The sequence below is a fragment of the Nyctereutes procyonoides genome, unplaced genomic scaffold (genome assembly GCF_905146905.1).
Source record: "Nyctereutes procyonoides isolate TBG_1078 unplaced genomic scaffold, NYPRO_anot_genome, whole genome shotgun sequence".
NCBI lineage: Eukaryota > Metazoa > Chordata > Mammalia > Carnivora > Canidae > Nyctereutes > Nyctereutes procyonoides.
The window spans coordinates 14,452,519-14,474,883 of NW_026575033.1; the positions used below are offsets into that span (position 1 = coordinate 14,452,519).

General features: G+C 39.6%; 1 protein-coding gene across 1 annotated transcript; it reads right to left on the minus strand.

Moving 5' to 3' along the window:
* Nucleotides 1-3,033: 3,033 nt before the first annotated feature.
* On the minus strand, nucleotides 3,034-3,473 carry LOC129504605 (ubiquitin-conjugating enzyme E2 D3-like). Its single transcript, XM_055317383.1, has one exon. It carries the CDS (start codon nucleotides 3,399-3,401, stop codon nucleotides 3,072-3,074), a length of 330 nt encoding a protein of 109 aa, XP_055173358.1. The 5' UTR covers nucleotides 3,402-3,473; the 3' UTR covers nucleotides 3,034-3,071.
* Between the last annotated feature and the right edge of the window lie 18,892 nt (nucleotides 3,474-22,365).

Genomic DNA, 22,365 nt, shown 5'->3' on the forward strand with positions numbered 1-22,365 from the left:
CAGGTAATCTATAGAGACAGAGAGCATATTATTGATTGCCAACAATCAATATTGATTGGGAATGGGACAAAGGGTAGTGACTACTTAATTGTATAAGATTTTCAGGGGAGGGTGAAAAAATGTTCTAAAATTTTATTTTGGTGATGATTGCACAACTCTGTGAATATACTAGAACTATTGAATTGTATATTTTAAATAAGCAGATTTTGGGCAGCCCCGGTGGCTCAGAGATTTAGCACCACCTTGGGCCCAGTGCGTGATCCTGAAGACCCGGGATCGAGTCCTGTGTCAGGCTCCCTGCATGGAGTCTGCTTCTCCCTCTGTCATTCTCTGTGTGTGTGTGTGTGTGTGTGTGTCTAATAAGTAAAAAAATAAAATCTTGAAAAAATAAATAAATAAAAGAAATAAAACTTTTAAAAAAAGAATTAAATGAGCAGATTTTATGGTATGTGAACTATATCTTAATAAAGGTGAAAAAGTAATCTGGGAGCCAAATGCCACATATTTAAAGGGGAAAGACACAAGATTCCAAGATAAGATGCAAAGCAAGAAACATATGTCACTTAAAAATATTTCATCTGGGGGCAACTGGGTGGCTCAGTGGTTGAGCGTCTACCTTTGGCTCAAGACATGATTCCAAGGTTCTGGGATTGAGTCCCACATGGGGCGTCCCGAAGGGAGCCTGCTTCTCCCTCTGCCTGTGTCTGCCTCTCTCTGTGTCTCTCCTGAATAAATAAAATCTTAAAAAGAAAAATTTCATCTGTTGGCAACAAGGACTAAGAGTACATTAATCTTAATTTGAAATGTACTGATAATTCTTACACAGAAAATAATTCATAAATTATATGAAAGAGCTATATATTCATGGACCCCCTTCTTAAAAGATTTATAGGTAGAATGAAAATGAATTCAGTTATAAAAACACTGAAAGCTTTCTCCTAGGGCTTGCATTGCATCCTCAAGAGACGTAAAGATTACATCATAATAAAGATGATTATAAAAGTAGAGGGAAGGTTGGGTTGAGGATTACATCTAAGTTTGCCCAAAACAGCAATTCCAGGTTATTGCCAAAATATCTATGAAGATATAGTACTTTAGGCAAAATATAGATATCCTAGTAGATATTTTTTTATGTACAAGGAATTTCACTGGTTTGTATTTTTTTTTTAAGAAGACATTTTTTAGGGCACTTCTAAGTTCACAGCAAAATTAAGCAGAAGGCATAGAGATTTCTACATACCCCTTGTCCCCACATATGCACAGCCTGCCGCACTGTTAACATCCCACACCACAGTAGTATGTCTACTACAATCAATGAACCTACATTAACATATCATTTCTACCCAAAGTTCTACCCATAGTTAAAATTTTGGTTCACGCTTAGTGTTGTATATTCTATGGGTTTGGGAAATGCATAATGGCATGTATCTGCTATTGTAGTATCATACAGGAGAGTTTCATTGCCCTAAAAATCCTTTGTGCTCTGCTTATTCCTCCCTCCCTCCCTACAAACCCTAGCAAACACTGATCCTTCTACTATCTGCACAGTTATGCCTTTCACAGAATGTCATAGAATTGTAATCATATAATGATTAGTCTTTCCATCAGCTTCTTTTACTTAGTAATATGCCTTTAAGCTCCCTCCACATCTTTTCAGGGTTTGATATAGCTCATTTCTTTTCAGCACTGCATAATATCCCAACATCTAGGTGTACCACAGCTTATTTATCCATTCACCTTGCTTCTAAGTTTTGGCAGCTATAAATAAGTTGTTATTAACATTTGTGTGCAGGTTTTTGTGTGGATGTAAGTTTCCAGTTCATTCGGGGAAATGCTAAAGAGAGAGATTGCCGGATTATATACTAACAGTATGTTTAGTTTTTATAGAAACTGCTAGAATTTCTTTAATTTAAAAACTGTGAGATTCACAGCCTGAGTGGCTCAGTCGGTTAAGCATCTGCCTTCAGCTCAGGTCATGATCCCAGGGTCCTGGGATCAAGCTGCCTGAGCCCCTGCATGGGGCTCCCTGCTCCCTGAGGAGGCTGCTTCTCCCTCTCCCTTTGCCCCTACCCCTCACTCATGTGCTCTCTCTCTCGTAAATGAATTTTTTAATCGTTTTTTAAAAACCTGAAAGATTCAGACAGAAGTAATAAGTTTATGTAAAGGGGAAAACATCTGTTCTAAATCATATTGTCAGATGACAAGAACTCAAATTCTTTTTTTTATTTTTTTATTTTTATTTTTTATTTTTAAAGATTTTATTTATTTATTCATGAGAGATACAGAGAGAGAGCCAGAGACGTAGGCAGAAGGAGAAGCAGGTTCCCTGCAGGAAGCCCAGTGTGGGACTCGCTCCCTGAGCCGCGGGATCACGCCCTGAGCCAAAGGCAGATGCTCAACCGCTGAGCCACTCAGGTGTCCCAAATTATTTTTTTTAAGATTTTATTTATGTATTCATGAGAGACACACAGAGAGAGAGAGAGGTAGAGGCAGAGGCAGAGGGAGAGGCAGGCTCCCTGCAGGGAGCCCGATGTGGGACTCCATCCTGGGACCATGGAATCACGCCCTGAGCCGAAGGCAGACGCTCAACCACTGAGCCAGCCAGGCGTCCCAAGAACTCAAATTCTAAAAGAGCTTTAAAAGAGGGAAATTCTAACTTCAGACTTTTCTGTACAAGTGCTGTTGGTCATTTATGAAAGTGGAAGACAAATATTCTGGGAGATGCAAGGGCTCTGACAAGCTGTTACCCAGGTAATCTTTCAAATCTACTTGAGATGAACTCCAAGTTTGATCAAGCAAATTAAGAATTCAAGCATGGAAAACTATTATGTAAGAAGAGGGGTGATAAATATCATTTTCCCTGTCCTGCCTGATTAGAACATAATCCTGCACTATAGGTTCTAAAGGACTCTGTACCTCCTGGATGACATTCGTCACAGTTGCTGGTGTATACATGTTGTTGTAACTGCTTGATCTGTCTGTCACCCTCGCTACTAAAAAAACTCCTTTTTTTCCAGTAATTTAAAATTTATTCCAGCTATAATGCAGGTTATTCTGACTTTAAGGTAGCATCACATGGCATACTTCTGAGTCCATTTCCGAGATACTCTGTTGTACTTATCCCTGTCTGTTTTATAGATCCGTGCAATCTCTGGCACTAGGGGGTCATCTGGGTTTGGATCACATAGCAGTGAACAAATGGATAAAAGAACGTTAGAAATAGTTAAAGCAGGAGACCACTGTGATCTTACAATATCGAGACAAATGCCATTACTGTTAATATTTGGATGATAAATTCTTGTTGTAAATGCAACCTCAGGTGGTTTGAAGGGGTAGTCTGTAGGAAAATGAATTGTCAGAAAGAATACACTACCTTGATATGGGCTGTCATTAGGTCCCATAATTGTGGCTTGTCAATGAAACTTATCATCCCCAAGTGGACCTGCAGAACATTGTGCTGGAAGGTCACGGGCCAAATCACTAAATTGTGTGGTCCTTGCAAACAGGCAGTGTGTGCTATTTCTCACCTTTGTAGGTTTCCCTGCCAACAAGATGATGCCTGGCATGGGAGCAGATTCTCACTTCTTTGTGAAAAGAAAGAACCCAACATTTCTTCTGTTGTTATGCTTACTACGTCTTCACCCAAACGTAATTTATCTGTGACCTGTGTCTCCTTTGTTAATGCCTCAAGTACTGGACTAAGTTGCATTTATCCCAGCACCCTATACGTGTCTCTGCACAGTGCCCAGGCTAAATAGTCACCCAAGTCATATTTACTAAGTTATTGAACACAATCCCTTGCCACACTCTCTGTCACCTTTACCCCTGCCACACTATACAGTTAAAGGCCATATGCTTTTTCACACTTCCATGCCTTTATAAACATTGCTTAGCCGCTGATTCTTTGTCCCACTTCCTCTGCTTCATGAACTGCCAGAGCCATCCAGCCAGCTCCAGCACTGTCTCCTTTGTCAACATTCAAGCAGAACTTGCTTTTTCCACAGCAGTTTGACTATGTCATATTAAGATTATTTGCTCCTTTGTTTGCCTTGCACATGAAATGGTGGGCTTCTGAAGGCTATGTTTTTTACTTTCCAACTTTGGGTGCCATGTTACCTAACTCATAGTAAATGCTCATTAAATAGTTGTTTTTTTAAAAAATGAACCTTCCAGGTCTGGTAAATATAGCTAAGCTCAAGGTTTGGGTCCATCACACTGAAATTTTCTGCCTTTTTGTTATGGTCATGAAGTTTTACTGCTTTCAAGCTCCTTCCTCCACACTGAAAGATGAAAAGAGGAAAATCCTTGTGTCTCAAACTTTTTAATTAATAGTTAAATCAAGAAATTCCCCTTATCAAAATTTCCCTTGATCTATTATACTAGACTAATTTTCCCTGTCATGTGAAAGCCATAATTTTTGGTACTTAATGGACTTGTAATGGGAAGATTTTGTTAATCTTTTAAAATCTGGTTTTAGTTAATATATAATTTCTTAGCTATAGACACTATAGTTAGATTTGCTTGGTCTATAATTGGTCTCTCTTTTTTTAAGTTATTTTTGCTGAGTTTTTTGTTTGTTTTATTCCTCTCTTGAAAGAATGAGATCATCTAACTCCACCTGCCTATTGATGAGAGTTTTCATGTACAGTCATCTTTTAAGTAGCACTCCTGCTGAGAAACTGTTCGCATATAAGGGGAACTGAAGTATACAACCTTCCCTGAGAGAGCACAAACAATTTTGGATGGACAAAGGGATCTGAATAAAATGAGAAGCAACATAACCTAATAGACCCATGGGTCAAAATACGCTAAAAAGAATTCAAATTGCTATTAGAAATTCATCTGGAAAATATTCCACAGAAGTCAGTGCTTTCAATCTCACATAAAAGCATCCTATTAAAACAGGAAATGCCAAGGTATTACAAGAACAACTGCACCATTCCTTATAGCATAACCAAAATATAAATGTCCTAGAAAGCAGTCCTCAAATCCTATCTTTCACAATGTCAAATCCATTTTATTAAATTTGGAAAGTTCTAGAAGCAACAAACATTGGAGTAAGGATTGCTTAGGATACCACTTCTTTTACATAGGAAAAGGTAAAATATGTTGGATTTTGCCTATAAATGCAAGAAACAGAAATGAGAAATTGAAGTTCCATTATTAATATCACCCAATTGCTATCACAATTATTACTGATATTTAATTACTGTAGTCACTTCTGATTTGACCTTTGCAAAGTAAAGCTACTAAAATAGGAGTTAGGGGTTCAGGAGCCTCATTGCAATGCTGCTATGTGCCCATAAGTAAATTATTTCATCTTTTTGGGGGTTTCAGTTTCTCTAGTTATAGTTAAGAGATTGAATAAAATTATTCTAACTTTGGTCTTGTGTCTAAAGTTAGTTATATAAAAATGAGATTTAATCATGGAAATAACAAGATCTGGAAATAAGATGAAAATTTGACAAAAGTTGAGAGGATATTTGTCTTAAAAGTCAAAAAGCAACATTCAATTCATTGTTTGCCGTGTTACCATCCTTAGATAACACTGGTGTCAAAGGCACAAAAAGAAAAATTGTAAAACTTTAAGCCAAGAAAGGCAAATAAATCGCTGATGGCATGGCAATACTACCTGATTGGTAGAGGCTGTCTAGAGAAGGCTATAGAGGGTTTTAAGCCAAGTCTGAGTTCGGGGGAAGGAATGCTGTGATTTATTAGTCCTGTCTCCTGTAGGCTCAAAGGAGAAGACTGGTGGTGTATGCAAGATATTTGCCACATCAAACAGTATCCTAACTGTGTATAGTGGCTTCCTGTTATTTGTGTCTAAAGACTTAGAACAGCCTCTATTCTCAGTACAACAGCATATCATTTGTCACCTGAAATATAGTAAAATAGAACTTTAAAATGGAAGTAACTTCTTTCAGGCTCTTAGTATATGTGCTGCCGAAGCGAGCACTCTTTCAGGCTCTTAATTATTGTATAAATATAAGATTAAAGCAGAAACGTGAGTTGCAGCTACATTCATCTGCTGGGTAGTAGTAATAGTAGTGATAGTAGTTGTAGTAGTAATAGTAGTAGTAGTAGTTGTTGCAGTAGAAGCCTAGCCTAGAAATTTATTGGGCATGCAGCTGCCCAGAATAAGTACTCTGCCTTCAGCCTCTCTTGCAGATAGATGGGGCTATTTGACTAAGTGCTGACCAATGAGCTATCAGAGGAAGCTATGGGAGCATCTTCCAGGTTGTACTCTTCCCCCTTCCTTTTGGTTCCAAGGACAACTGGGTGAGGGTGAGCCAAGAGGGAATGACGGTGAGGTAACACCTGCAGTCACTATATCAAGCCATACACTGCCGACACATGGAAAGTTACTATCTTGCTTATGCTACTATAATTTCAGGTCTCTGTTAAAGACTCATACCTTACCTAATAAAATAGTTACTTTGGGGTATGGAAATGTGCCCATGAAACACATACCTTCTTATAGGAAGTGTGATTTAGAAGAAAATCATTTCCACTGTGTGGATATTCCCAAGAAGCAGCAGGAGGTGAAAGTAGTATACAGCTATAGGAGGAGGTAAAGGTAGCGGCGTAGCTACCAGGCAGCCCTTTGTAAATGTTTATTTCTTATGCTGGGGTTACACGGGTCAAAGCCAGACAGCCACCTGTTTATAAACAAAGTTTTATTGGAACACAACCATTTTCATCTGTGTGTTGTCTAGGATTGCTTTCTGAGCTACAACAGCGGAGTTGAATAGTTCTGACAGAGACCATATGGTCCACAAAGCCTAAAATATTAACTGTATGGACCTTTACAGAAAAAGCTTACTTGCCTCTGACTTAAAAGATAGAGGCCTCTCACCCACAGGAACTCTAACTGAACTAATTTCATATATCACTTAATTTTTTTTTTGCTTCCGTATGGCCATTTGTTACATCTCTGCATTAATATTCCATATCATATTATCAATTTATCCAAATTCTCTCTTTTCTATCAAATAACTATTTAAAACTTTTTAACTTCTCCTCACTTCCCTCTCTAGTAGGAATTGCACTCAAGGGCCACTTAACCCAGGGGTTATTTTTCACAAAAAGAAAGCTATCATCTCTTCCCCAGAATGAGTGCATGACAAAGGGGAGCTCAGAAAACCAGGACAGTGAGGCACCATCTCATAGTGCTTCTTAGTGACTGACTGCCACACCTAGTCTCACAACCAGTGAAGTTCTAAGTCCACTCCCTGATTTCAAAGCTCACTTAGAAATAGTGCCTTTTCATCACTATTAAAGAACATGTGTCTACAATATTTAAAGAAAATAAGATTTCATGTTAGATCCACAAATGTTATGGGTTTATTCTAGAGAAGTTTTAGGAGATAAGTCAGTCTAAGTTTTCAAAGGTGAATTTGACTTGAAGGGATTTTTAAATGGAAAGAAAAAGTGAGATCAATGAAGAATGTCCTGCATTTAGCTCAACAGCAGTCAGATAATCAAAGAGAAAAGCAAGTGATTGTGTTTCTAAATGTAAATTAAAAACCACACATGTCAGAAGTGAAATAGTGAAAGGTTCATAATGTTGCCTCTAAAATTGCTAGGCTCTTGAATTCATTCTTTCAATATATGTTTTAAAAAATTAAGAATCCTAAACTATTAAGAGGTGATGAAGTTTTTGCAAAAATAGCTATAGATCAAAATTAAGAAAAGACAGAGAAACTCAGTTGATAGATGTAAATAAGCCTACATGTAAAAAATAAAAGTTGTGCCTATATTTTAATGCATTTTTAAATTAAGTTTATTTCATATAACCATCACCTATAACATGCTTACTACCTATGAGACTTCAGAATATAAATAAAAACAAAACATTCATGTTCAGAAAATCCAACATTGTTAGAAGTAGGAAATGTTTTAAAATTATTTATAGTTACGTATATATTTAGACCCTGCACTAATTTTATTACACTTATTATCCTCCAGTGCTGTGCTATCTAACATGGTAGCTACTAACCACATGTGGTTTTGAAATATGGCTAGTCCAAATTTAGATCGCATAAAATACACATTGAATATTGAAGATTTAGTGCAATAAAAAAGTGTAAAATATCTCCATTTTTTACATTTTGATTACATATTGAAATGATATTTTAGATACATTGGATTAAACAAAATACACTATTAAAATTTATGTATCCCTTTTTAGCTTTTTTTATGTAACTACTAGAAGATTTTAAATTATATGTGAGGCTTGCATTGTATCTCTGTTGGACAGCACTAATCTGGAGTATCTCAGAGTACTTTCTTGCTCAGAGAAACCTACCACCACAGCAGTGGTAATCAATAAATGTAAATTGTGTACAGGATATTTCAATGAGATTAAAAAATCATTCTGACTACCCCCAACAAATCTAGTAAATTTAGGGACTCTAACAAGAAATACAGAAATAAGCTGTTCAAATCCCATTGTTCTCCTTGCTTTCTCTATCTGAAATTCATGGATTCCAAAGAGAAGACTTTGTACATATGCAGAGCAAGATGGCCCCAAATAGCACAATCAACAAGAGAATGGTGCCTATGTGGGATACAATAACTATACTTGGGATAAAATTTGACTCAAAATAACCCCTTTTATAGAACAAAAACTTGGGCCCTTCTATTATTTCTTTAGAGGAAAACTGTTTCTAGTGTTTTACCTTCACAATCAGCCAAGAGTACTAGCGTGGTATAAAAATCGATGAAAAAAGGCTTCTACAGAATAAAGGTTTCTTATTGCTTCCTAAGGTTCTTCACTGACAGGCTCTCCACAAATAATCAAGATAATATTGCTTAGAATATGAATTCTAAAGCATCATATTACAAAGTACTCATTTTATTGTAGCAGTTCTAAAATGCTGACTTGATTTCCTAGCCACTTAATTTTACCTTAATGAACTATTTTATTCAATGAATCGCTATTCTTGTAAATTCTTCTGCTTAACCGAACAGAAGGTGACAGCTAACAGCATGTGCCAGCTGACAGCACCGACTTGCCTCTAGCCCTGGTGCTTTGAATGATTTACTCAGGATAGAGATATTTGACCCTGCAGAAAGGCAGTCCTTTGGATTTCCTCCTAAGGCCCACTTGAAAGTTATCTCCCACTGCTCTTTCCATGTCAAGCCTTGCCAAGAATAAAAGTGCTGTGTCACTCACTCCATTGCTTCTTTGTCCCTAAACAGATGAAAAGTCCTTGTTTTCACTTCTAAGATGTCAGAGAATGAAAAGAGAGAAAAGTAATTTCAGTGCCCAGGGTAGAAATGCCTGTGTGATCATTTCCAAACAATACCAGTTGCTACTGAGGTCAACAGGAGAACATGAAGGCTAATTCTCTTGTTTCTGATTCACAGGTAAAGAAATATTTCACTTGTTAAAAAAAAATCCATACTTTATTATGATTTTTTAACTTATCAAGAAATCAAAGGCAAAAAGAAGCTGTGTTAAATGTTCAGAACATGGTTTTACTCATTAATAGGGAGCATGATCATGGGAATAACAGCCCTACATTCTACCTGTAACCTGCAGCAGGACCTCCCAACTATGCCTAATGTACAATTGCTTGGAGGCTTTTAATACTTGGACAAAGGTGAGAAGTGATATGCATGGCAGCTTTTAGTACTTGGATTGATGAAGACGAGAAGAGTTTGTGCAGGGGCCTTGGGGATAAACAAAGTTGGAAAAGACAGAGTGTGTGTGTATAGAGAGAGAGAGAGAGAGAGAGAGAGAGAGAGAGAGAAGATAAAATGGTATCTAATCCCAACCCATCTAGGAGACTCAGACTAACCTTCCTAAAAAAGGGAAGGGGGTGCCTGGGTGGCTCAGCGGTTGAGCGCCTGCCTTCGACCCAGGGCGTGATCCCGGAGGGCCGGGATCAAGTTCCATGTTGGGTTCCCTGCATGGAGCCTACCTCTCCCTCTGCCTGAGTCTCTGCCAGACTCCCCCTCTCTCTCTGTGTCTCTCATGAATAAATAAATAAAATATTTTTTTAAAAAAGAGAAGGGAAGGGAATGCCATTTGGATGCAGAAGCTTATAAGATTCTGGTAATAAGCTGGAGAGTGTGAGGAATAGAAAGTGGCTCCACCAGTGTCCAGAGACATGACCAGGTTAAGACTTGATGGAGCAAGCAGGGGCAGCCTGCTGTGGTGGTGGTGGTGGGTCCTTCAATCAGTGGTGGCTGAAGGAGTGAGCATACATAGGGGAAGCACCACATGTACCTATTTCCTCTGTCTATATCAGTATCTTGCCAACACTTTCTTCCTCTTTTTCCTGCCATCACAGTCTTAACAACCAGTGTCAGCATAATACCTGTTGTTTTTTAAAGTTATTAATCAACAATTTTGGAGAATGTGATGGCTGGAAATCACTGTTTCCATCACAACCTCTGTGTAGCACTGGTGAGCTAGAAGATGAGAATGGACACACTGACAAAAAGAGTGTTGTGCTCCCACCCTAACACACTGAAGTTCTCACAAGTGCTACCTACAGCCATAGCAGCCAGATGCCTCCAGGGTAAAGATTCCTGCTGTGGGCAGAGAAGCAAAAGATTAGAGGTCTTGATCAAGGGCACAAGTGAGACAAGGTTTAAGAGATTTTGAAGAGGGACTGAGGTCAGCCAACATGTTCATGTGGCCTCCTCCTTGATATGCAAAGCCTGGAGGGGCCTACATGCATTCAGATCTCATGCAATTTTTCGACTGGAGGATGAAGCACGAACCAGAGCATGAAGTGGGAATCCCCAATCTAGGAGTGATGTTATTACTACATATTTGGAACAAGGAGAGAGAGAATAAAGCTGGTTCCTCATTTTAGATGGGAATTTTCCAATGGAATATGTATTCCAGTATTAATCTCCTATTACTTAGTAAATGTATTCATGAACATAATAGTACATTTTTTTGAAAATTGAATTATCTTTTAAATTCTCTAGGAAAGATCATATTAGAAGGAATCTATAGTAATATCCCTCATTAAAACGTCACCTGCCAAATGCCTCTATTTTGTATGATTGGATTTTTACATCCCTACTTGAAATATAAGTTACATTAAATTCACCATATTTTATCAGATACTTGATATATGTCATGCTTTGAGCTAGGTCCTAGGAGTTCAAAGATGGATATAATGCAGTCTTTATCCTTAAAGAGGTCATGGATGGTCAGAGAAGATAGTTATGATAAAATATGGAACAAAGCATTTAAAAAAGAAGTGATTAATTCAGCACTAGTGGGAAGAAAGTTGGGAAAGCTTTATGACTTCGAGCTGGATATTAAAGGATAATGAAGAATATGCCAGGTAATTAGAAAGAAAAGGATATTCCAAACATAAAAAGAATATGTACCTCTTTGCATTATTATTTATAATAGCCAAATTATGGAAGCAGCCCAAGCATCCATCAATAGATGAATGAATAAAGAAGTGGCACATCTATATACAATGGAATATTACTCAGCCATAAAAAAGAACAAAATCTTGCCATTAGCAACAACGTGGATGGAACTAGAGAATATTATGCTAAGTGAAATAAGTCAGTCAGAGAAAGACAAATACCATATGTGCATTCTAAGACACAAAACAAATGAACAAGAGGAAGAAAGAGAGAGAGAGAAACCAAGAAATGGACTCTTAACTAGAGAGAACAAACTGATGGTTGCCAGAGGGAAGGTAGGTAGAGGGATGGGTGAGATGGATAATGGGGACTAAAGAATACACTTAACATAATGAGCACTGGGATCCCTGGGTGGCCCAGCGGTTTGGCACCTGCCTTCAGCCGAGGGTATGATCCTGGAGTTCCCAGATCAAGTCCCGCATCGGGCTCCCTGCACATGGAGCCTGCTTCTCCCTCTGCCTGTGTCTCTGCCTCTCTCTCTCTCTCTCTCTCTCTCTCTCTCTGTCTCTCATGAATAAATAAATAAAATCTAAAAAAAAAAACATGATGAGCACTGAATAACATATAGAAATGCAGAGTCACTATATTTTACACTGGAAACTAATACAACACTGTATGTTAACTACCCTGGAATTAAAATAAAACACTTAGAGTTCAAGAAAAAAAGTGAAAAGATAAAAAAAATGTAACTGGCAGAAACTGGATGAAGGATACACAGGAGCTCTCTGTCAAATAGGCAAATACCTGGGGATCCCTGGGTGGCGCAGCGGTTTCGCGCCTGCCTTTGGCCCAGGGCGCGATCCTGGAGACCTGGGATCGAGTCCCACATCGGGCTCCCGGTGCATGGAGCCTGCTTCTCTCTCTGCCTCTCTCTCTCTCTCTCTCTCTCTGTGACTATCATAAATAAATAAATTTAAAAAAAATAGGCAAATACCTGTGAATCCATATTTCAAAATTAAAAATATTTCAATATGCTAATCCTCAAATGTATGAATATGCATGATATTTAGGAAAAATGGCAAGTCATCCCATCCGGGATGGGAGGATGCTGGATAGGAAGTCAGAAATCAGTTTGTACTGCAGAAAAAACCAGCTAAGTGGAAACATCCTGCAACAATGGAAATAGGAGCTAAAAAACTTAAAAGGTATTTTTGAGATATAAGCAGAAGTCTTCCATGGTTCTGATAAAGAGAGAGGAGAGATAAAGAGCATTTTCAGATTGGGGTAGAAATTCGTGTCATTAATCATTATAGACATAATCCAGGAAGTTTTTATAGTGAAAGCTGATGAGTTCAGCTTGAAGCTACTGATATTGAGTCTCAATACCCAAGTGCAACATGGAATTGGAATTCAAGATCCAGGTCTTATCATGTGCACGTCCCATGTTGTTTGAGAATATTCAGTTCTGCTGTGGAAGACGAAAAAACAAATAGGGTGTACTGAACTCATAAGAAATGTCAGGTATAGGGGAATCCTGGATGGCTCAGCAGTTTAGCACCTGCCTTCAGCCTGGGGCGTGGTCCTGGAGTCCCCGGGGTCGGTCGAGTCCCACATCGGGCTCCCTGCATGGACCTTCTCTCCCTACCTGTGTCTCTGCCTCTCTCTCTCTCTCTGTGTCTCTCATGAATAAATAAATAAAAATCATTAAAAAAAAAGAAATGTTAGGTATAGTATAAACTTTAATAGGCAAAACTCATAGGATATGTTATTTTGTGCACATAATAAGTTAGCAAGTAATTTGTGAGACATAGGTAGAATTCATGTGGTATGTTAAATTTAGACAGTAAGTTAGTAAACTGTAAGATGTGTCAACAACCAATTAAAGGAATAAATAAAAATCAAGAGTTTTGTTTAGAAATAAAAAGGTGTAAAAAAAGACCAAATCAAGCCACCCCTGAGATGACAACTATGTCACTCTCAAAATCAATCACCCAGTGGTGACATTCAGGATAGCCTCATGCTGACCCCACGTACACTCTACCCAAAAAATGCACGTAAGACTTATGGCTACTTAGCAGGCTAATTGACAAGCTACAGCTCATTACGGATGTTCTTAGCCCTGAGTGGCTTCCCTAGAGTGAATACATATCATTGGCCCAGGATCCCTTCTTTCTGTGAACCCCTATCTCAGACCTCACCTCTGGTCCTCGTAACACAACTTGCTAGCAGGGAGGAGAAGATGGTAGAGAGAGACAGAAAGGATATGTCTGACTCCCAGGACTCAGGGTTTAGAGTTTCTCCATCTGCTCATACCCTAATCCAGGAATGTTAATTTGCCTCTTCTCTCTGGCCTTGCTTGTTATTGTATGTTTTAAATTGATTTAATAAACCATGTGACTCAAGCATTGTAATTTGATCTGTTTACCTTTCTGCCCTGTGACTTCTGAGCATGCCTCATAGCATACTTGAAATACACAAGGTACTTTTCCATCCGATAGGTCTGAACTAGAGGATTATAATCATCGAGGTGGTTGAGATAATCCAACTAGATCCCAATTACCATGGTTTAACGTGATTAGTTTTCTGGTGTACGCCAGCTTTCCACAAATGTAAAACCCCATAAAACAAAATCAAGCATCCTCCTTTGAAAAAGTACAAGTTGCTATATCTAAAATTACAAGATCTGTACCTATTTCTGAAACCTTAAAGCAAATCTTATGCAGACAAAAACCATGCCCCACTTACCTTTGTGTCTCCACATCTAACCTGTCACTAGCAACAGGGCAGATACTTAAAAGCATTTTTGCTGAATTGAAGAGGAAGTTATAGAGCATTTTCATAACTCAGACATTTACATGCTGATATTTATATGTTGACTCTGACAAAGCTCATCGGTGGAATAAATAAGCAATTTTATTAAAAATTGTGTGGATTAGTTAATTTATCCAAATGGAGACAGTCATAACAAAATACTGACTCCCTCCTGGGCAGAAGTGACAAGATGGAAACGATTTCCATGATACAGTGGTTCAAGACTCCTAGACCAATGAACTTCACCTTAGTTTTCAACAAATTATGACAAAGATCCCAAATCCTCTATTCATTGTCAACGTGAGTTAGCAAATAATTGAGATTGTGGAAATGAAGAAAAGTAACCCCATGTCATAAAGATTGTTTGCTGGGGCAGAGTGTGGCCGAGAAGTGACATACACGTCATGACGAGCCAAACCCCACCACACAAAATAAAAGGAAGAGAGAAAAAAATGGAAGTGTTTCTGTTTATTTATCTGCATGATTATTAAATCAAAATCCTGTTAGATAAATTATGGTCCATTCATACAACCGAATATTTTACAGATTTTTAAAGAGATGAAAAGCAAATTATAAACTACTATGAAACAATCTACCAGATACACTGTTTAGCAAAAAAATCAATGTGAGGAGCAGTTTGAATAGCTTGCTTCTATTTTGTGTTTAAAAAACAAAGACAGATACTTGTATATGCATAAGGTTGTGGAAGGATACATGGCACCTTGCTTATAGTGGTTGACTCTAAGAAGGGGAACTGGGAATTGTAATATGTAGCAGAAAGCAGACTTGTTTTCCATTTTTCTATATTTTAAATTTTTTGTAAGTTTGTGTTCATGACATTTTCTGAAAATAAAGATAAAGTAAAATTATTAAAGATAAAATTATCTATGTCAGATTTTTTTTCTAAAATACTCTTTCATCAAAAATATGTAAAACTCAGTATTGTAAGCAAACATTGTTCTATTCATACCAACAGTGTACAGTCTTCCACTGTGAAGTGGAAGATTTTACATTCGAAACTTACTGTAACTCTCAAAACTGGATAAAATACTACAGATTCTAATTCTGTTGTACATTTGATTCCATATTTAGAGCACTTTTCTTTCAAGTTCATATATGTCACAAGAAGCTATTAGCCTATTGAGCTCTGTCAATTCTAGAGTTTAATTAAACTCCAGGTTAGTTGAAGACACAAATTTCACAAATCAAAAAAATTATTTCCTGACAGTAGGAGGTGGTACTTCAGAGATGGTTCCATTAAATCTTAAATTGTGAATTTTACTCTTCAGAAGTAGAACTGAGAATAAAATGAGAGATATGCACCTTGGTTTTCTCATCTATGAAATGGGAATAATAAGAGTAACCAGCCTGACAATACATATAAAACCCAAAATAAGTGGTAGTTGTAACTGTTTGATAAATGAAACAAATGAAGATATGCTTGTTCTATGTAAATATTTATGTCTAGAAAACAAAAGTTTATTGTCTTATTTAAGTGAAACTGTAAATGCCTAATGATGCTGGTGATCACTATTATCCCTTATCACAGCTTGCCACACATCTCTCCCAAATATCTGTGATTCCTCATTTTAATTGGAAATGGCTCATATCCCAGTATATTCACAATTAACTATTTCCAATGGCTTTGGTAAACAAAATAACCAAATTATTGTTCAAACTTCTTACACAGTTGTAAAATTCAATTCATCTAAAACAGCTTTTTAAATGTTGGTGAAAAGGAAAGGAAAAGAGGCATGCTGTATATCTACTTTGAGTGATGAAAAACTTGAACTAAGATCATAAAGTTAACAAGAATACACATTTGGGAGGGGGAGCATTAAATCCATCTTCCTAAGGAATGATATAAAGATTAATTTAAAAGCAATGTATCCTGATTTCGCTAAATTGGCCAGATAATCACCTGTAGTCCTTTTTTTTTTTTTTTTTTTTTTTTTTTACTGATTTTGTAAACACAGGCAGGACATCATTTATTTGGAGCTTTAGCAAAGAATCATATGTTGGTGTCTTAAACATTCCAAAGAAGTTTATATTTAAATTTCTAGTCCTTGAGAATAAATATAAACCAGACTAAATCATCCTCAGGTTTACAGCTGTCAACCAGCAATTACCTAACTGATTTTTAATTTATGCCTATAACATCAACTACTTACTTTGAAAACAAATAGCCATAGTTGTTCTATGAACATTTAGATCGATTGTCCTACCAGTCAGGCAGGGAAAAACAAATGGATCTAAGAAAAGATTGAAGATGCACAATTGGACAAGAAGGTAGAGTATAGCATGAAACACAACAGAGTCAGTCATTAGAGAACAACTGCCCATGCAAACCCAGACCTCTTCCAGCCCTCCTCTGAAGCTCATTCTCCAGCCTGCTCACTGCCTCGACGGGAAAGAATGAGTTGCTGCTCCAAAAGGCTGCTCTTTACCTATCGGTGACCTGCCTAGAAGTAATGTGTGTGGGTGTGGGTGTGAGTGGGTGTGACAGAGCAGAGCAGAATGCCTATGCAGGTCTCCTGTCTGTTACATACAGGAGGAAGGGGTAGGAGAGGGAGGGCGGAGGATCAAAGACATACCCAGAGGATGATGAAGGCCCACGTTTGGCAGGAGATCTTTATTGCATGACTCAGGGAAAGAATCAGGATGATTTTCAAATTCAATTATTTCTGAGACCTTAGCTTATTTTCAGTCCACTGAATTCCATAGCTGGAGCAAACAAACAGTGAACTCTGTTCAAGTTAACAATGAGATAGTATCAGAGCACATGCTTTTGAAAGAAAGAAAGAAAGAAAGAAAGAAAGAAAGAAAGAAAGAAAGAAAGAAAGAAAGAAAGAAAGAAAGAAAGAAAAGAAAGAAAGAAAGAAAGAAAGAAAGAAAGAAAACAAATGAACAACAACAAAAACCAGAAATCTCATCAAGTACTCTGGAGGCTGAAAAGATCTAAGAGAACACATGTGTTTGAAATGAGGAAAATTAGTCGCAACCATCCTTATTTCATGTAAGCTTCCCTAAAAATGGTTGTTTTATTCTATATATTAACTTAATCACACATTTAATGTGATAAAAGCCTTGTTCAAAGCTGGGATAGAAGTAGAAACAAGCAGCTAGGGAAACCCAGGCCTTCTCTCTGCATGGAGATGCTTGCCAAAGGCTGCAAAAGCAGGCAGAAAATGCATGGCTCTGTTGTCAGTGAGAGAGCAAGAGTGAAGACATCAGGCTGGCCACTCCTTCCTGTGAGGAGAGAGTGAAAGAGTTCAAGTTTAGAGGCTACTGGCAACTGATAGGTAGAGGCCAGAGATGCTATTTCCTTGATGCATTCCTGAGAAGTTAGAAGTGTTGGTAGAGTCCCTATTATCAAACGAAGAGTGGGAGAAAAGTGTTTCCCCTCATGAGCCCTAATTCTAATTCTAATTATTTAAGTTAGGGTTCCTCATCACCCATGTGAATCTCCCACTAAAACTCTCCTGTGGCCTGTTCCCTAAAACATTCTGGGCACTTCCACACCCCGGCTCTTGATTCATGCTGTTCTTCCCTGAATGTATTCTCATTCCCACCCATCTTGTCTTCCCTAATTGTTGCAATCCTCTTCATCTTTGAGGTGATCCACAGTATCCTCTCCCTTTAGAATGTTCCCACAACTCCTTATCCCTATGGGGAAATCACATTGTGATTTCCTTTTATAGCCTATGCCTTTCTCAAAGAATCAAATGTGCAAAGCTGAGAATTACGTCTTTCGTTGGCACACATACAGAGATTTAAGAAAATGCATTGTCTAGGTTGGCGAGCGAATCATTTCAACACCGTGCCATCACTGCAGAAACAGGTAGGTTCAGCCAGCGGGAGCACTGATGAAGGAGGATCACACCGTATGGGACACACGGAGGCCTCTTGGAAGGCCTCACTGAGAAGGCCCTCTCGGAAGCCAGCGATGGCCAGTCACCCGCAGGAGGGTGTGCAGCGGGTGGCCCACGCCTGCGGCTTGCCATCCTGAAGGCATCTGCAATGTGCCTGGGCCAGTGTGAAGAATATTTACAATTCTTCTCCTCAATGTGCCTTATGAATATTGCTGTGATGTTCTGTGATGGAGAAAACTTTGGATAGTCTTGCCACAAAGCACTCTCCGTTGCTTTGTAAACTTGGGCTATGGAGCCCTACCTTTTTCCATCTCTAAAGCAGGAATAATAGTATTTAACTCCTCAGGGCCAGTGTAAGGATAAAAGCATGCAGTCATACCTGGTTGCTAACTGGAGTGTTCCCTTCTGAACTCAGAGACTGAAACTAAATTAATTTCCTGTCTTTTTGTTAAATAAGCCTGGGACCAAGCATATATTCCTGTGATGATGTTAAAAAATACTGAGACAAGCAAAAATAACTTAGCTGTCTGCTCTAGGAAATATTTGTTCCTGGAAGATATGACTGTGAGCCAACTAAAATAGTTTACATATCAAGACAGAGTTTACTCATCAAGACTCATTTCAATCCCCTTGCCTCACTGTGCTTACCAATCCAAAACTATTATGTTGTAAAACCCTGCACACTGCTAGTTTGACTCTGTTTGTAAACCTAACTTTGCTTAATCAACACATCGTTTCAGAGATTTGACAGTCGACACCTCTTTGTCTTAATTGAGATTCAGTAGCACTTTGCTTAAACCTTTATTATAGCATTATGCTAGGGGGGAGGGGCACGATGGCGGAAGAGCAGGGTCCCCAAATCACCTGTCCCCACCAAATTACCTAGATAACCTTCAAATCATCCTGAAAATCTACGAATTCGGCCTGAGATGTAAAGAGAGACCAGCTGGAACGCTACAGTGAGAAGAGTTCGCGCTTCTATCAAGGTAGGAAGACGGGGAAAAAGAAATAAAGGAACAAAAGGCCTCCGAGGGGGAGGGGCCCCGCGAGGAGCCGGGCTGAGGCCGGGGCGAGTGTCCCCAGGACAGGAGAGCCCCGTCCCGGAGGAGCAGGAGCTGCACCAACCTTCCCGGGCGGGCGGAAAGGGGCTCGCAGGGAGTTGGAGCAGGACCCAGGAGGGCGGGGATGCCCTCGGGCTCCCGGGGACACTAACAGACACCTGCGCGCCGGGAGAGTGCTCCGAGCTCCCTAAGGGCTGCAGCGCGCACGGCGGGACCGGAGCAGCTCGGAGGGGCTCGGGAGCGGCTCCGCGGAGGGGGCTGCGGGGCGGGAGCGCGAATCCCACAGCGCAGGCCCCGGAGCACAGGGCGCCGGGACACAGCCCGGGATCCGGCCTCCCCCGGGACAGGCAGAGGCCGGGAGGGCCCAGGACAGCGAGGACGCTCCTGCCCCGAGCTGAGCAGATCAGCGGCCCCGCCCCGGAGCCTCCAGGCCCTGCGGACGGAGAACCGAGAGCCCCGAGCCCGTAGTTCCTGCGGAGGCTGAATCCAGGCTTCCAGAGTTGCCATAGCAACTGCGGCTGTTCCTCCTGGGGCCCCACGGGGTAAACAACCCCCGCTGAGCCCTGCAGCAGGCAGGGGCAGAGCAGCTCCCCCAAGTGCTAACACCTGAAAACCAGCACAGCAGGCCCCTCCCCCAGAAGACCAGCTGGACGGACCAGTGATACTCCCCCGTGTTCCAATACAACTTGTTTTTGGCCACTCTGCACTGAGCAAAATGACTAGAAGGAAAACCTCACCTCAAAAGAAAGAATCAGAAACAGCCCTCTCTCCCACAGAGTTACAAAATCTGGATTACACTTCAATGTCAGAAAGCCAATTCAGAAGCACTATTCTACAGCTACTGGTGGCTCTAGAAAAAAGCATTAAGGACTCACGAGACTTCATGACTGCAGAATTTAGATCCAATCAGGCAGAAATTAAAAATCAATTGAATGAGATGCAATCCAAACTAGAAGTCCTAACGACGAGGGTTAACGAGGTGGAAGAACGAGTGAGTGACATAGAAGACAAGTTAATGGCAAAGAGGGAAACTGAGGAAAAAAGAGACAATCAATTAAGGGACCATGAAGACAGATTAAGGCAAATAAATGACAGTCTAAGGAAGAAAAACCTACGTTTAATTGGGGTTCCCGAGGGCGCCGAAAGGGCCAGAGGGCCAGAATATGTATTTGAACAAATCCTAGCTGAAAACTTTCCCAATCTGGGAAGGGAAACAGGCATTCAGATCCAGGAAATAGAGAGATCCCCCCCTAAAATCAATAAAAACCGTTCAACACCTCGACATCTAATAGTGAAGCTTGCAAATTCCAAAGATAAAGAGAAGATCCTTAAAGCAGCAAGAGACAAGAAGTCCCTGACTTTCATGGGGAGGAATATTAGGGTAACAGCAGACCTCTCCACAGAGACGTGGCAGGCCAGAAAGGGCTGGCAGGATATATTCAGGGTCCTAAATGAGAAGAACATGCAACCAAGAATACTTTATCCAGCAAGGCTCTCATTCAAAATGGAAGGAGAGATAAAGAGCTTCCAAGACAGGCAGGAACTGAAAGAATATGTGACCTCCAAACCAGCTCTGCAAGAAATTTTAAGGGGACTCTTAAAATTCCCCTTTAAGAAGAAGTTCAGTGGAACAATCCACAAAAACAAGGACTAAATAGATATCATGATGACACTAAACTCATATCTGTCAATAGTAACTCTGAACGTGAATGGGCTTAATGACCCCATCAAAAGGCGCAGGGTTTCAGACTGGATAAAAAAGCAGGACGCATCTATTTGCTGTCTACAAGAGACTCATTTTAGACAGAAGGACACCTACAACCTGAAAATAAAAGGTTGGAGAACCATTTACCATTCAAATGGTTCTCAAAATATACCCTAAAAACTATAGAACACTTCTGAAAGAAATTGAGGAAGACACAAAGAGATGGAAAAATATTCCATGCTCATGGATTGGCAGAATTAATATTGTGAAAATGTCAATGTTACCCAGGGCAATTTACACGTATAATGCAATCCCTATCAAAATACCATGGACTTTCTTCAGAGACTTAGAACAAATTATTTTAAGATTTGTGTGGAATCAGAAAAGACCCCGAACAGCCAGGGGAATTTTAAAAAAGAAAACCATATCTGGGGGCATCACAATGCCAGATTTCAGGTTGTACTACAAAGCTGTGGTCATCAAGACAGTGTGGTACTGGCACAAAAACAGACACATAGATCAATGGAACAGAACAGAGAACCCAGAAGTGGACCCTGAACCTTATGGTCAACTAATATACGATAAAGGAGGAAAGACGATCCACTGGAAGAAAGACACTCTCTTCAATAAATGGTGCTGGGAAAATTGGACATCCACATGCAGAAGAATGAAACTGGACCACTCTCTTGCACCATACACAAAGATAAACTCAAAATGGATGAAAGATCTAAATGTGAGACAAGATTCCATCAAAATCCTAGAGGAGAACTCAGGCAACACCCTTTTTGAACTTGGCCACAGTAACCGGAGAAGGACAAACAATGTATGTTCTCATTCATTTGGGGAATATGAATAATAGTGAAAGGGAATATAAGGGAAGGGAGAAGAAATGTGTGAGAAATATCAGAAAGGGAGACAGAACATAAAGACTTCTAACTCTGGGAAATGAACTAGGGGTGGTGGAGGGGGAGGAGGGCGGGGGGTGGGGGTGAATGGGTGACGGGCACTGAGGGGGACACTTGACGGGATGAGCACTGGGTGTTATTCTGTATGTTGGTAAATTGAACACCAATAAAAATTAATTTATAATAAAAAAATAGCATTATGCTATAACTTTGTTATTAGTGATTAGCCAATCATCTTCCTTCCTCTATAAAATAGTAAGCTTCTAGAAAGCAAGATCATGTCCTTTTGTCTTTGTGATTCCAGTGTTTATCTTCACAGTTTGCTAATAGTTGGGCCAGAATATAAAAACAACACATTTTTCCTTGAATGAACGAATGAAGAGTCATTCTTGAGATCACATATCCACTCTTAACCACCACCTAGTGGTTTCACTGAGAATGCTCTCCACAGAACACTTGGCAATGTCTGGAAACATTTTTTTTTTATTGTGGTGACTAGGGGAAGGGGGACATCCAGTGGGTAGAGCCCAGGAATGCTGCTAAACCTCCCACAAGTACACAGCTTAGCCTGCACTCAAAGAATTAGCCGGCCAAACTGTCAGCAAGGGCCAAGGTTGAGAAATCCTGCCTTGACCTGCCTTAGGGGTTGAGAAATCCTGTCC